Here is a 15,710-nt window from a genome sequence, read left to right as displayed (position 1 = left end):
GACTGGTATGTGAATTGAAATTATTGTTTAACCCGAAAAGAATTTTGTAGGTGCAGGTAATTGCATCTAATTTTTTTCTTATTTCATACGACAAAGATTGGCAATCGATTTCCGCAGGTACTCGGAAGCTTTTCTTCCTACATTTACAGTGTTTTTACGTTAAATTGGAAATTACTGGGAACAAGATCAGATCCGGAATTGGCGTTGAATATCTCGTAATCTCGGATGGAAAGATGTAAAACAACGCAAAGCTCGTCGACGTCTGCCCGTCTCGCTAAGTGCCCTTTTCCTTGCAAATTCACAGACTGAGGTACATCGCTCGAGATACGGAGGAGAGATCGAGAGAGATAGAACGGAAAAAGAGGAGAAGGCGGAGAATTCAGGCAGAGTAATGGCAAGTGACGGAGAGAAAATGATATTAGTTGAAGCCTTCTTTACTCGGGGGATTTCATTTAAAAGCTGTTATACATGAGTTGATAAGATTGCAACGCGACAGGAAAAGGTTCCAAGACGTACATAATTACAATTTCTCTTCCTGTATTCCTCCTCGTTTTGCCACGCTGCGAGTTCAGCGAAACTATATATGCACCTGTGTGATAATGGTGAAACGTAACAGGTAATTCGGGCATGATAATTGATACGTAGATACAGTACCGATGTTAAACGAAAACAGAGTCAAATGTACTTCGATTAAGTTGCCTGAAGACTTACTCAAAACGGGTGAATCAGGCTTGGAATGCCGGTGCACACGGTACGTATATAAAACTGTACATTTCCCGAGTGACCGGATGTTTTTCAAAGAAAAATATGGGCTGACATTTACGGTCGAGTATTTGATAGCAACATGTTTAAAAATGAACTCTTCACGCGGTTTGCCACAATTTCTAGTCAACTGATAGTGAATATGGTGTGTAGCGATAAACAGGACGAGGCTAGATGTTTTCGCTCTTGGCTGACATGATTATGCGATAATATCGGACTGTATATTTTTCTGAACGTAGCACGAATCAAAATGCTAATCTATTTCGAAGACGAAGGATTTAGGACTCGAGAATTTGAGATTGCCAATTAACGAAGAACAGATACTTGTCCTCAATATTCTTAACAGTCTTTCAATACATTTCTTTTCTCACAAATGAGTTCACTGTTACGAAAAATTAAATTTCAGTTTGAAAATTACCAGAAAAGTTTAGATAATCGCACACCGAGTGATTTCAATATTTATAAATTATAAATGTCCATTTATTGGAAAAATATATATGATACTAATTAACTAGAGTTCAGTTATTTTTTTTCAAGACTACAAAGCAAACTCCGGTCAACCTTGCCTGGTACAAATTTATCAGAAAACCGCTAACCGCTATATCCTCTGAGTTGGCTATAAGTAACGAGGCAAAGCAACGTTAGACATCCAGTCGGTTCGTGTACATCGTAACGTACCGATGGAACAAACTTCTAATCCAGCTCGATTAATCAGTGGTCACTCGACAACTCTCAGCAGTAACTGTCTCCAGAAGCAAGTCGTTTAAATCACTGGTCCTTAGATTTTTGACCGGTCCAAAGCACAACTCAAGATGAGCAATAACAACAGCATTCTTTACCTGTTCGATCGACCGGCTGAGCCGGCCTACGTCCCTAAGGGCGAGAAGAAGGTCGCCTTCGACGTTCCGCCTAATTACTTGGTAAGCATTTGAATTCATCTAGATCAAAAATTACGCGTAATTGAAAGCGAAAGTTGAAGTGAGAACTGCATAAAGTTTGTCTTAAGTGGATCTCGAGCGCATACGAGGGCAATTAACAGATTCATGAATTCGAGTTAAATCCTTATGCTTAACACTCATTCCCACAGCCGGACAGATATCGCAACGTGGCTGTTGACGTGATTAACCGTTTTGCGGATACCACGGACTCAAAAATTCCCATCCGTCAGATCACTCTTCCGGATCTCAGTATCCCTCTGAGATTGGGGCGACGTGAACCATTCTCGCTTTTCATTCCGTCCCATCGCAAAATGGCCGCAAGGTTGATCGAAATTTTCATGGGTAAGTCGCAGTACAAGGTTTTTGGATGAAGGCGGACGAGTCAGGTGACTGAATTGAATATGAGCTCCCCAACAGCCCGCTTACTCAATTTGCTAGGAGGAACAACTTTCAGCACCGTATATCGTACTTGGTTACAGGCATGCGAACCTACGATGATTTCTTGTCAGCCTCGGTCTACTGCAGAGACCGAGTGAACACCAACATGTTCATCTACGCTCTCTCCGTCGCGATTCTTCATCGGCCTGATACCAAGAACTTGCCAATTCCTCCGTTGTCCGAAGTCTTTCCAGAGAAATTTATGGATGGCGGTGTCTTCTCGCGTGCCAAGGAAGAAGCTAATTTGGTCCCAGCTGGCTCTCGTGTAAGTATATTTTGTGACTTACGAGTAAGAACGGAAGTCCGCTTTATTCTCAAGTCACTCTTCTGTCTCCGATAGCAACCTATCGTTATCCCGAAAGATTACACTGCCTCTGATCTTGACGAGGAACACCGAGTCGCCTACTTCAGGGAAGACTTGGGAATCAATCTTCACCACTGGCATTGGCATCTCGTTTACCCTTTCGAAGCTGCGAGAGAAATTGTCAACAAGGATAGACGTGGTGAACTGTTTTACTACATGCACGAGCAGATTATGGCTCGGTCAGTAACAAAACGTTGCCAAGCAGCCCAGCTGAGTCAGCCGAACAAGCCGAGATTTTGTTCCTAAACGTTATTCTGCTTTCAGGTACAACTTGGAGCGTTTGTGCAACAATCTGCCACGTGTAAAACGCCTGATCAACTGGCAGGAGCCAATCCCGGAAGGCTACTTCCCGAAGTTGGACTCCCTCGTGGCGAGCAGGACTTGGCCATCCCGAACCGCGGGAGCGACCCTGAAAGACATTAATAGACCAGTGGATCAAATCAACTTGGATATCCAAGACTTAATACGATGGAGGGACCGCATATTCAATGCTATCCATGAGGGAGCCGTCAAGGACACCAACGAAAGACGAATTGAATTGACCGAAACCGAGGGTATAAACATCCTGGGTAACATAGTCGAGGCCAGTATCCTGTCGCCGAACCGAAATCTCTACGGTGATATGCACAACATGGGACACGTCGCTATTTCCTTCTGCCACGATCCGGACCATCGCTACCTGGTGAGTAAATCCAACGAGAGAGGATCGTGCGGAGTGTGAACGTTCACTACAACTGTCTAATCGATCATTTTTTCGATTGCAGGAAAGCTTCGGTGTGATGGGAGACTCATCGACCGCTATGCGAGACCCAGTTTTCTACAGATGGCACGCGTTCGTCGATGACATTTTCCAGGAGCACAAGAATACCTTGCCTCCATACACTACGCAACAGGTACGCATTGCATTGGTTGAATGTAACTTTGACGGTTTATTTTCATGGACCATTCATCAAAACGACGATCTTTTTCAATCTTTTAGATTGACTACCAAGGTGTTCAAATCACCGACGTCCAAGTCGTCACTCCCAACCAACCAACCAACGTATTTTCAACTTTCTGGCAACAAAGTGACGTGGATCTGTCTCGTGGACTTGATTTTACCCCACGTGGTGCTATCTTGAGTCGTTTCACTCACCTGAACCACGCGCCATTCAGGTACCGCATAGCAGTCAACAACAACCAGGGCAGTGCCAGGATGGGTACCGTGCGCATCTTCATGGCTCCGGACAAGGATGAACGCGGACTCCCCTTTACTTTCCGTGAGCAGAGACTCCTGATGATTGAACTGGACAAGTTCACCGTCAATCGTGAGTAAACTTGAAACATCGATTCGTCTTCAGTCGCCCTAGCTATCACTCGTAGACAATAATCGTTTATGCAATATCTAGTACGCCCTGGAAACAACACCATTGAGCGTCGATCTGACGAGTCCTCTGTGACCATTCCATTCGAGCGGACTTTCCGTAATCTCGATGAAAACAGGCCAGTTGGCGGTGACAGTTTGGCGCAGTTCAATTTCTGCGGGTGTGGTTGGCCTCAGCACATGCTGATCGGCAAGGGATCGAAGGAAGGATTCCCCGTCACTTTATTCGTCATGGTGTCGGACATTAACGGTGATAGGGTAAGAAGATCATTTGCCCATCTAACTCTCCAATTGTAATACATTTCGTTTTCATTGTAGTGTTAATGTACGTTTTCACTATACCTTACTTTTCATAATCGTCTGCTTTCCAATAACTCTTTTATTTCAAGCTTCACATTATTTCAGATCACTCAAAACACAGAGACTGGGTGCAACGACGCTGCGAGTTACTGTGGCATCAAGGACAGACTATACCCTGACAAACGTTCGATGGGCTATCCCTTCGATCGTCTTCCAAGAAACGGAGTTGACACCTTGCAACAGTTCCTAACCGGTAATATGCGGTTGACGAGTTGCAATATTCGCTTCAACGACACTACGGTACCTCCGAGAAATTCCGGCGCTGATAGCAACAGCCTCACATTCTCGTAAGGTACTGCTGCTCAAACCCTTCACCGACGTATCGGTTTAACTTCATCGTTTGAAAATGTGTCAAGACCTATTCTTCCGATTTCATTTTCATTTCTTCAATAACAAGATTTCGATGAAAGTTTCTCATTTTCAAATGACGATTTTACCACGAAGACACGGATTTCTACAAGGCTTTCGAATTATACAATTAATCACTACATATACTATAAATGGTGTGTAATTTTGTTGACGACCGCTTGGAAAATGGATATTCTATTGTATAAATAACGCTAGATTGCATAAGTTAAACATGATATTGAGTATACAAACATTAAAATAAAACTGTATGGGTGCATAAGTGAGATTTCCACATTGTGTACCATTTCGTAAGTCAGTATAATCGACAATTGTGTTGTAATCAGCAGACTTATACGAATGAACATGAATAAAAATTCTACGGTATTCTATTAATCATGCACTTTTCATTTCTTCGACACCCAATTTTCATGCAAACACTGTGAAATGCCGTGCCTCCCTATATTTAAAACTCTCAATTTATATTTTTCATGTTTAGTTAGGCAAATTTGAATGGTCTTGTTGGTATTGGTATTCCAGAGAGTGATAGTCCCAGGGTAAAAGTCTTGAGGGGCATACTTTTATCTCCTTAGGAATGGAACAGCTTAGGAATTGGAGATAAAGAGACGGTCTGCATTTGCATAAGTAACGGATCTTACTCTCGAATACATTAGAATGGAAAAAGTTTCCTTTTTGCGTTAGGATCACAAAAGTCTCACCCCTCTGATTCTGAAAACTCTTTCTGCCTTGTAATGATTGCTTTAACACTGAAACTTTGCAGGTGATCGTTTTAAGATATATTTTCCTTTGGTTTCTTTCACAGTTTCAACAGTCGAGTATTCAAGCCGCTAAATTGAGTTTATCCCCGCGATCGAGAAGAATCGCACAAATAAATTACCTTTATCCGCAGAGTTGTGAGTTCTGAGAGCGGTTTCACGGGATTCCCCGAGAATAACGTCCCTAGTCCGGGGACCCTCACGTATCTCGTATTAAAAGCCTATTCTTCTGTGGCATCTGCCACTCACCAGTTGGTACCGGGAAGTTTAAAGTCGTTGCCCCATCACGTACAGTTTTGTCATTGCTTGGTCATTTGGCCTGTCGTAATCGTGGAACGGTCGACTGGGGATACATTAAAGGGTTTTAATTTTTCCCACTACCGTGGTAAAACGGGAACTTCTGCACCCTCTCTGGCGAAACTGTTGGCTTGTAGCTGTCCCAGAAATTAATGGCCCCCAGTACTCTGATTCGTAGAATCCCGTGACGTTATAGCTTCCACCTATCAACACTCAAACCTGCGGTGGGCAACTCCCTTCTCTTTCGGGGCTGAAATCTCTGTTATCTCGGAACTGAGATAGGAACAGACCACCAGGGGTTGAGGTATTGTTTTGGGATGCTATTTGCCTCCTAATTGCACGCCACGGGAGTGGCATACTGAATTCAATTCGAACGTAATACCCGCTCTAGAATGTACGAATATTCAAATTGTCAGGTATGTGATTAATTTCAATCCGAAACAATTTAGGTACACACATCAAAAACAATCGTTCAATACCTTACACAAATTACGTGCAAATTAACTATGAATTCTTTTTCTCACTCTCGATTGGTGGAAATACTAGAGCTATACATTTCAATGGAGAAACATCCGTTTCAACTTATTAAGGGTAGAAACCGCTACCTGTATATCTACATATATATATATATATCTATATAACTATACAACTAATGGACTTTTAATTACTATCAACTATGCCACGTAGAGTCGGCGGCTTACAGTATTCATGAATTCTTAAGAAATTCAAAAGATATCCTACAGGCAATGTAAAGCTATTCCACCTATGCGTGAAACTTCAAGATTGTAAAAGTTCTCGGTTTACCGCTGAATGCGCGCAGTACTTTTATTTTTGAAGCTGCGCTCAGAATTCTAGCCACACATATTTGATATCCTATGCGGTAATCACCGAAAGGAAAATGTAGGCATGGATTTTGATAAGAGTCAGTTACATATTTTAAAGAAGCCTGCACAATAGAATACAGTATAATGATTTTTATAGAATTTAAATTGGTGTGAGTTTTTATACCAAGATACCTCACATACCCGTTTCTCACTTCATCAAATATCTGCTTTTACGATAAAAAAAGATCATATTATGGATTAGGGAAATAACTATTGCAACAGTACCGTTGGAAAAGAGGAAAGCAAAATATCAAACGGAATTTTTCCATTAACATCATTCGTAGAAATACACGTTTATATTGAACTCGAATAAAGCTTGACGCATTTGCACGTATTGCGCTCTTTCAATACAACCAGTCAAAGAAGAGGCGAATGCTATTGTTCTCGAATGTGAAACGAAAGGACGCGTACAACGATATAGGCGAACAAACGTAGCACGTTAACAGAAACAAGCGACCAGCTGTTACCAGTATTGTGCACTCGTTTAAAAGTGCATTTTACCAACAGCCGGGGCTCACTGCTCACGTTGCATTTGACGTACACCGGATTTATCGAAATTTAGCGAAAGTAGTTTTCGTCATATAGGGAGATTTTTTTTAAAACTCACCACTCGCAATCAGAGGAAGCAAATAGCCGGCCGAAGCTACAATTTTACATCTGTACTGTCATTTCCAAAAAAGATATCAATTTCTAAATAACGGAGTCCAAATCAGATGTTTTTTAGAAATGGCACTACACATCTCAAATGTAACTTCAATTGCATATCTGCTGACACTGGACAGCGAGTTTCACGGAAAACTTTGAGCAGAGCTTTTGTAAGCCTTTTTTTCCATACTGCAAGTACATGTATAGCTATACATAAATTTCTATGTGCCAAATGAAACGAAGGATGCAGAAACAGAAAATACACCGTAATTCCGATGAAGAGACATAGCCTGTGGCACTGGCATAATTTGTCGATGATTCGAATACCAGGAAAAACGCGGAAAGGGGTTGGCATTGGGTTTAGTAAAAACGAAATATGAAAATAAATTACACAACCGGTGCTCTGGAATTTAGGGCGAAATTCGGACCACTTTCAAAATTGAATCGGAGGTGTGTTGCGAGAAAACCGATCAATGATTTCTGAGAGCCCTCAAAGAGCTTGAGTTTTCAAAACTATGGTGAAAGTAATTTCTAGTATTACGTTCGGTATTTCTGGTACACGGACACGTGAAACATACCGAATCGTGTCAAAAGCACACGACAAACTGTCACAGATCCGACGGTGACGAGAATATAACGGAGGGTGACTGGGGACTGCAATAGAAGGTAGGATAAATTAATTCCCGGAAACAGTAAAGTGGTTTGAATTGATCTGCGACGTTATAATCTCGACAACGACACCTGCTGCTGGTAACATTTTAACGAGATTTCAAGTTCCCGAGCTGACGGGGGCATCTCTGGTTAAAAATTTCGACAAAATCGGAGAGGTTTAATGGATTCTGAGATAAGGATATCACGGAACATGAATGTATAAATACGACAGAAGACGACGCAGTTATAAAACGAAGTTAGGAATTTTCGAGGCACGATTTAGAGTCTAAGGGTCTGCCCTGCTGCAAGAACAACTATTTTCACTCCGTGACGGCAGCTTGTGAATAAAATTAATGTGCAATTAGTAGAAGTTTGATATCTTACTGTTTTGTGTCTTCATCTAGACTGCCTCCCAGTTGAATGTTCACAACTCACACTCGGAAATTTACCCCTCCACTCCGATATGGTGGCATTTTGGCAGCGATAAGTCAGCAACACGAGAACATAAATCATAACACAGCATTAAACTCAGCCGAAATAAATAGTCTCGGCACTTTTGACGTTAGCTTATTGAAGAATTTACCGGCTCTGGATCTCCAAGCTTGAGACTGATAATTCGTCGGCACATTTGTCATCTCGCCATTTCTGAGGAGTTTCTACCCCTATTGGTTTATGTAATTGGATGACCCTTCGTTCAGATTACAAGGTTCTAATTAACACGATGGACAAAAGTAACAAAATGCCTTTGATCACGTTTCCGAACCAGCTTATTTCGGAGAAGATTACTCAACACAAACTTTCTTTTATTCGTGTAAAAACAGCAGAATAAACATGGAGACCAAAGGTAAGGAGCCCGAACGCTGTACTATGGATGTGGACCCTGAAAGTGACGAAAAAGATATATAGGCTGTGGTGGCGCTGCTGTCGTTATTATCGAATATTCCTCACTTCATGGCATCACCAATGCCACACTTCATATCCTATACTGACAACACAAGCGCGCTCGTGGCTGAATTTCGAACTACAACCAACATATATCTTTTTCGTCGATTTCAGGGTCCAAATTTCCTTGAAACCTTTCACGTCATGAACATTTTAGTACGAATTACAGTTTCCAGTAATCACTTAATCCTATGGATTGTTTTCTATCACTCCATAAAATAGACTTCAGAATCAGTTTATCTTACACTTCATTATTTGCTTGTTTGGCTTTTCGGTGATTTAGATTACGCGTCGCGGAAAATAGACGAAACAATATTACCCAATCCAAAAACATTGAGCATTATCCGAAGTATCGCCGTTTTACTGTTAGTTACAAAATTTCAGAATGAGGCCTCCACTTTGCGTTCCAGCCCATAGACTTATAGAATGGACCGAACACTCCCGTAAGAAACACCGAAGGCAACATATACAAGAGAGAGATGTGCCGGGAGTATTTACGTTTTCTCTTCAATCGACATCACAGTTGAAGAGAAGGGAGCAGTGGAAGTGGAACAGCCATTAATATAGTCGCACGATTTCTCCTCATTCTCCTCTACCGCCTCAATCCCCGCCGAAAATATCGTCAGACAAAGAGGGGAGTACTCCCAGCATATTACTGTCCTTTAAATGTTGGCTTCAAGCTGCTCATAAGAGCGCTCAGTCTATCTTGTAAGTCTATGGTCCAGTCGTGATACGACTCATACCACAAAACATACACCGTACCCGAATCTCCAGAAATTAATATTTCGAAATGGGTTGACCTGATACACAGCTGCTGTGCAGGGAGAAATTAATGGTAAAATTTCGTCAACAATTGAGTAATTAATGACTGTGATAAGTGATATATTGGGAGTTTACCGTGGAACTCACCCCTCAGCGCCATGAGATAGGCAACCGGAATTACATTTGAGGTTTATACTGCAATTCCTGGAAAGTCTTCCTCGTCTGACGAAGTCTCCGTCAGCTGTCGAGTTAGATGTTGTTGGAAATGGTAGTACAGATCTCAAATGTAATTTCGGTTGCCTATATGACGGCGCTGAGCAGTGAAATTTGCAAAAGACTCTTGGTGTAATACTAGATCAGTGATTTTACATACGTACATATGCGGTTAATTTACATATACCTGTATGGAAGCGCGTTTTAGAAGAACCAAAGATATCGGAATTCGATGGTAAACTCGAGCAGGCGATGGAGGATGGAATGCGGTGGAAAATATGTTTCCACCCATCTGGAAAGATTTGTCGAGATCTTAATGATGGCCAGCCTCGCCGTCTGGGGAGCTTCCCGCCCGGAGAAATCGTTAAAATTTATTTCGCAGTTCGCCTTGCCCACGCAGAGCTTCCAGGTCGTATGGGAGGCGTAAAAACGTGTCTCTTTCCCGCAGATAAATAGCCACTTGTTCTTTCCCGGCTGACGGAGCTTTGAATAATTTCCGTCTTGAATGGAGAAGCTGGGGATGAGAGGAAGGGAGGCGTCGTCGATGGAGCTTCAACGTCTCTGCGCCTATAATCCCGAAATTTTCTCTCTGAAATAGCAACGAAAAGCCGTTATCAGACACTTTGCCATCGCCTTACCGCCTCTCTCTTGTCTTTGCTGCAGGAACCACGACACGGCGAATAAATTTTCTTTCGACCCTGCAGGCGAATCCCTTTCACAAGTTAACCGACACGTATATTCATTACATGTCTCGAAATATACTGAAGGTACACAGCTCATTTTCCAGGACGATGGAATGCGATACCGCTATACCGATAATCGATTGATCGTAGACTCCGATTGGACATCTTTTCAATTGATCGAATTATCAACCCTTCTATATCGTCGTCTTTTCGATCGGTTATAGAGTAATCCTCCCCTTTCAAATCACTGTTTTCCGATTAATAGTTTTTCGGGATAATCATATAATCAAGAATTCTGATTAATGGTTCATACAAGTAATCGATTATTCAAAACTTATGATTAATTGGCACTTTCAAGAATTCATTTCTCAATTAATCAAATAATCCGTCTTCTTGATATATTATTTTTTCGATCAACTGATCAATCAATAAATTGGAAAATCATTTGATCGACGTCTACGATTAATCGCACAGCCCCAGAATATGGCGACCAATCGGGCGGCTTGTGAGCCAATCGAACGGACCGTATTTCATATTTACCAAGAGACGAAGCTCGGCTGACAAACGGACAAGGCTTGCACGCTTTCCACATAAACTGTTGGTGTAGGCCTACTAAATACCCATCATGCAGAGGGCATGCCAAGTCCTCGTTAACAACCGACTGCCTGCCGTGTGTACGAGATAAGCAAGCGCTATGCGTGTTACCGACATGCCATTCCGTCATTGCTCTGTTACACGTTATGTACGTCAGTGTGTGATGCGAGTGTATTTTTTAAGGTGATTCGATCCGCAATGCAGTGACAACGCGATACATTTGAGTAATTGAACCGGCTTTAGTTTCAGCTCTACGGTCATCGCGAGGTTTTATTTTTGGAATAGATCAACCTTGACTTGTAACACGAATGGAAACCTGCAGCTGGATATCTCGCATTCCTTTATCAAAATAAATTTCTAGTCTTGATTACTTATCCACAGTCCATATCTTTTTCTATTTTTTAACGTAATGGAAAAATATTGTTTTGCATACAAAATGGAAGTTAGTTTTGCTACGATAACCCGAAAATCTGGTACGTATTATTATAATTCTTTTTGATTATGGCCACACACAATTGATGTTGACGTCTTATTGAAGTAGAAAGATGTAGTACCCGAGTTGAAGAAAAAGTCTTAACGTAGCGTTAGCCAGAAAACACAGTATTGCCAACTAACATAATCATTCTATATACTCACTTGCATCACATTTTTTTACAATTCCAACAATTATTTAAACCGTTATTGTAACGATATCAAAATCGATAAAGTTTTCTGGTAGATAGGTATCACAATGAAATTTTTCTTGGAAACAGTGTGGTTTTGATATTTTCAAGCCCTACCTACATATATCAACTTCGATTAAATTCTTACGCAGGAAATATAATTTAACTTATTGGGGAATTTTTTTATTGCTCGCGGTGAAACGTCAGGAACGCGGAGGGAATGTGAAGATTTTAATATTCTGTGATAGGATGAATGTTATATTCCTTCCGCGTATTACTTTACTTCACAATGACTTAATGCAAAAAAGATAATCTAGGTTACTAGAAACGGTGTTTGCTCAAAATAATGCTTCGCAGCTACTGCAACCATACAACGACCATCAACTATACACGATAATCTACGGAAATCTTGCAAGGATATTCTGAAATCCCGGTTGTCCGATGAAAGCTGAGAGCAACCGTGCACCGCGCTTATTTTCCACTTTTCGAAAATTGTCTCCGAGACGTTTGAATCCGCCGGAATAAATCATCGATTCCCAGAGGGCGAGCCTGCGGCGGAGGAAGCCGGTGAAAAATGCTGGTGTAATTCAAGAAAATGCAGTCTCACAAAACTCTGCGGAATTGTCTGCGATATAAACCTGCAGGGGCTCACCGAGGTATCAACTGCAATAAATATATACCTATATCTGAGATTTCCCCAGCTACTGCATATATGCGTTATACATGAAAATCCTAGTACCGCATGTCGCGCGAATTTACTGCAAAATATGAAATACTAGTTTCAGATTTGTGTGAAAAATGTTATTCCGTAATCTCAAGATTATAAGCGGTAAGGAATTTTAAGAGAGTTGTCGGCCCAAAATCGTACGTCAAGTAATAATCAAATAACAAGTTATTGCATTCGTAATCAAGAAAGATCTCTTCGTAAATACATAAATCAAAGATGCCTGAATAATAAACGAAAGCTTAGATATCTATGCGTCACTTCAAATCGTTTCGTAATGGTTCAAAATTCAGTGGATTCGTTCAATTTCACTTTACGATGGCTCATTTGATTCTAAAGACTATATTCTACAAAATTACTTGAACACTTCTTTATCATGTTGCCATCGTTGATCGTTTAATTTTATTACATTGTACCGATATTGTTGACCAACATATGGTGTTATAGAAACATCGATATCTAAGCTTTTGATTATAGATCCAGTACTTTGTATTATTGTATTCTTAAAGAAATCTTCACAGCTTATAACTATAACGGTTTGATAAATACTCAACGTACGACTATCTCTTGATAAAATGAATAACAAGCACGGTTTTTTGGCCAACCGTTCTCCTTGAACGCCAAACAAAGGAATTCAGAACAGCTGCAGAATCTCTTCGCACGCGAGACGAGGCTGTTTACCTGAAGCTAACAAAACCACAGCTCGACTAAGTTCAAGGTAAAATTAACAAACGGACTGTTCCAGCCGGTGAAACAGTCGACAAATTACCTGACAAACTAGTTGCGAGCTTTCTGCAAAGCTTCAGTCTTGCGAGTTCGACGAGAGAGTGAGTCCGCGGTGAACTTTTTCTTCATTATGCTCTGGACTCCATTCCAATTTTCTAACTTCATCGATAAGTCCAGAACCGTCGAGTTGAGCCTAGAGTATTGTCTTTATCCCATTTCCATATCATCCGGAAATATTTTTCAGCACGCCGCTGCTGCTGATAACCGCTTTATACCCTCCGTTAATTATTTTTCAACTCCAGTATCGTAGAATAGAACGTCCTCGATGTGTTTCAATTTATTTCCAACGGTACAACACAGAAGTATTTTATAGAATGGATTCCCTCCAGTTATTGAAATGCGAGGCAATGGAATATCTCCGAATGATCGGTAAATTCCTCATGTTTTTATTTCCATTTTTTTCTCTCTCAAGAGAGAGAGAGAGAGAGAGAGAGAATATTCGTGTCACCATCCAATTTTCTCATGCCACGAGAAGCAGTGAAATCGAATCATTCCAGAGGACCGAAAAAGGCGGTAGAACCGGAAACGGCAAACAAGCTGTTTGCGAGGGCGGGTGTAAGGTTCAGGTATCTGGCAAGAGCGCCGCTTTTCATTTGGGATTTTAGTAAATAGGAGACCTAGCTTATACGGCGACGTGGAATCTGCTTATACGCATTTTCCTTTCTTTCCTCCGTTTTCCGAATGCGGTATAATTGTATACGCAATCAAAGGAGATTCCGTTTTGGCTCTTTAAATTACGCGAACCCGCGATTTTCGGTCAGTGTCGGCGTCGAGCATTATTCAAATTCCGAAAATTCATTTACTGTTTCGCGCGCAGGGCCTCGCGATTTAATCGTAACTGATGCAAAATTAGGGGAACCAAGGTGGATTGGGACATGAATGAGGTAGGACACGACTCGTAAATAAATTTGCTTCAATTATCAAGGAGGACTTCGCCCCTCTGATTAATTAAGGTACCGTCACCTTCGCGGGTTTCCCTAATTACTTAACAAGTGCTAAAACCTCGCCAAGTCAGAATATTACGCCCGCAAATGACGCTGATTCACTTTCCGAATCTTGACGGACATCTTCTGATGAAAATCTACATTTATTCAATCGTGAATCGAATTTGCGAAGACAATGATACTCACGATGATCGTGCGGAATTTATTAGCAGAATGAATTCTTCCTTGACGTATCGGGTATGTTTGCACGAGGTCGGAGGGATTAAGTTGGAGGCACCGGAAGTGGATGCAAGTATCAATTACACGTTAGATTAGACGCTGTTAGGCTGGCTGCCAACGCTTTGGAGCAAGCTGGTGCATAACAAGGCTTTCACATTAGAATAAATGGGGTTGCGTTCCATCGTAGTGTAAACGCAACATTACAATTACTAGATGCAATCCAGGATTCAATTAACGACGTCCAATTACTATAACTGCATCCAAGAACTGAGGAGGCTGGTTGGTCAAAAATCGATACCGTTTTTCTGATTTATTACGAGATAATCGAACATCGAGAATTCAACAAATTATTATTTTGGTGAGCTAGGAAAATCTATGGAAAAAACGAAACCATAAAATAGTGAAATTATGAAGATAAGCTTCAAGATGGAGATCTATGTTTCATTTCAAATCGCTTGAAACTTGTTAAAAATCCAATAGAATCGTACGATTTCACACCAATAATAGCTTAGTTCATTCGGAATACTATTTCCTACAGAGTCACTGCGAAAAATGTCCTATTTTTTTAGTTGTGAATTCAATACTGCCATCCGTTGTTCATAATCAATATCGATGCAAGATTAAAAAATTAAATATCTCACGATGCCAACTTGTTGAAAAAAAAAACAGTTCCAGTAACTTTCTGGAAAATAGTCTTTTCAATAAAATCAGCCTGCGTAGAGTAAGATCGAGCAAATCTACTAGATTGTTAAGCACTTTCAATCGAATTAAATTAAAACATTGGTGTCCAAGCTATTGTTCATAATTCCAATCTATTTTTTTTTTTTTTCTTTTTTGCGTTTTCCAAGAAATCTTTGTATCTACTATCTCATAATAAACTTAACAAAAATGATCGATGTTTCGTCCACGAAAGTCCATAAAATATATAAAACGTATAGTCAGGTCGAAAAAATGTTGAAACAAACATGTGCTAAACTCAAAGCCTGGAAATTCTCAATTGAGCTAGTATAGATACTTATAACTATAATAAAATACCTGTGACAAAGGCGAAAAATTTGAAATCCCAAATTTCAAAATTTCTTAAGTTTGAAACAAATTGGTTCTTCGATGCTGATTAAAAATACCTCGTTTTAATCTCCGTAAGTCGTGTAATTAGCTTTTGGTAACATAATTGCTAAATTGCAAGTTCATCGTTTAGAAATTATAGCAATCATAATTATTAAACTTATTACCAATCAACAAGCTCAAGAGAATATCTGTCTCAATCGATTCGTAGATAATTTATTTGTGAACGGAACGAACTATTTTTCATTACAATCGGACAAACTTTCCGAATACTCTGGTAAGAAATATTAAAA

The 15,710-nt window shown here is 40.6% G+C and overlaps 1 protein-coding gene across 1 annotated transcript; it reads left to right on the top strand.

Moving 5' to 3' along the window:
* The first annotated feature begins 1,415 nt into the window (after positions 1-1,415).
* Positions 1,416-4,966, top strand: LOC107227846 (phenoloxidase 1). Its single transcript, XM_015669112.2, has 9 exons — positions 1,416-1,682; positions 1,850-2,042; positions 2,180-2,403; positions 2,479-2,681; positions 2,767-3,184; positions 3,267-3,395; positions 3,482-3,809; positions 3,891-4,123; positions 4,271-4,966. Exons 1-9 carry the CDS (start codon positions 1,575-1,577, stop codon positions 4,514-4,516), a joined length of 2,082 nt encoding a protein of 693 aa, XP_015524598.1. The 5' UTR covers positions 1,416-1,574; the 3' UTR covers positions 4,517-4,966.
* The last annotated feature ends 10,744 nt before the right edge of the window (positions 4,967-15,710 follow it).

The sequence above is a fragment of the Neodiprion lecontei genome, chromosome 2 (genome assembly GCF_021901455.1).
Source record: "Neodiprion lecontei isolate iyNeoLeco1 chromosome 2, iyNeoLeco1.1, whole genome shotgun sequence".
NCBI classification, from domain to species: Eukaryota; Metazoa; Arthropoda; class Insecta; order Hymenoptera; family Diprionidae; genus Neodiprion; species Neodiprion lecontei.
This window is presented reverse-complemented; position numbering and strand designations above follow the sequence as displayed.

What these genes read in the sequence shown, in the direction of transcription:
- LOC107227846 (XM_015669112.2), top strand. Translation starts at nt 1,575, where the DNA reads ATGAGCAATAACAACAGCATTCTTTACCTGTTCGATCGACCGGCTGAG. An exon ending in CACGAGCAGATTATGGCTCG is followed by an intron (nt 2,682 to 2,766) that starts GTCAGTAACAAA and finishes TTCTGCTTTCAG; the next exon opens with GTACAACTTGGAGCGTTTGT. An exon ending in CGGACATTAACGGTGATAGG is followed by an intron (nt 4,124 to 4,270) that starts GTAAGAAGATCA and finishes ACATTATTTCAG; the next exon opens with ATCACTCAAAACACAGAGAC.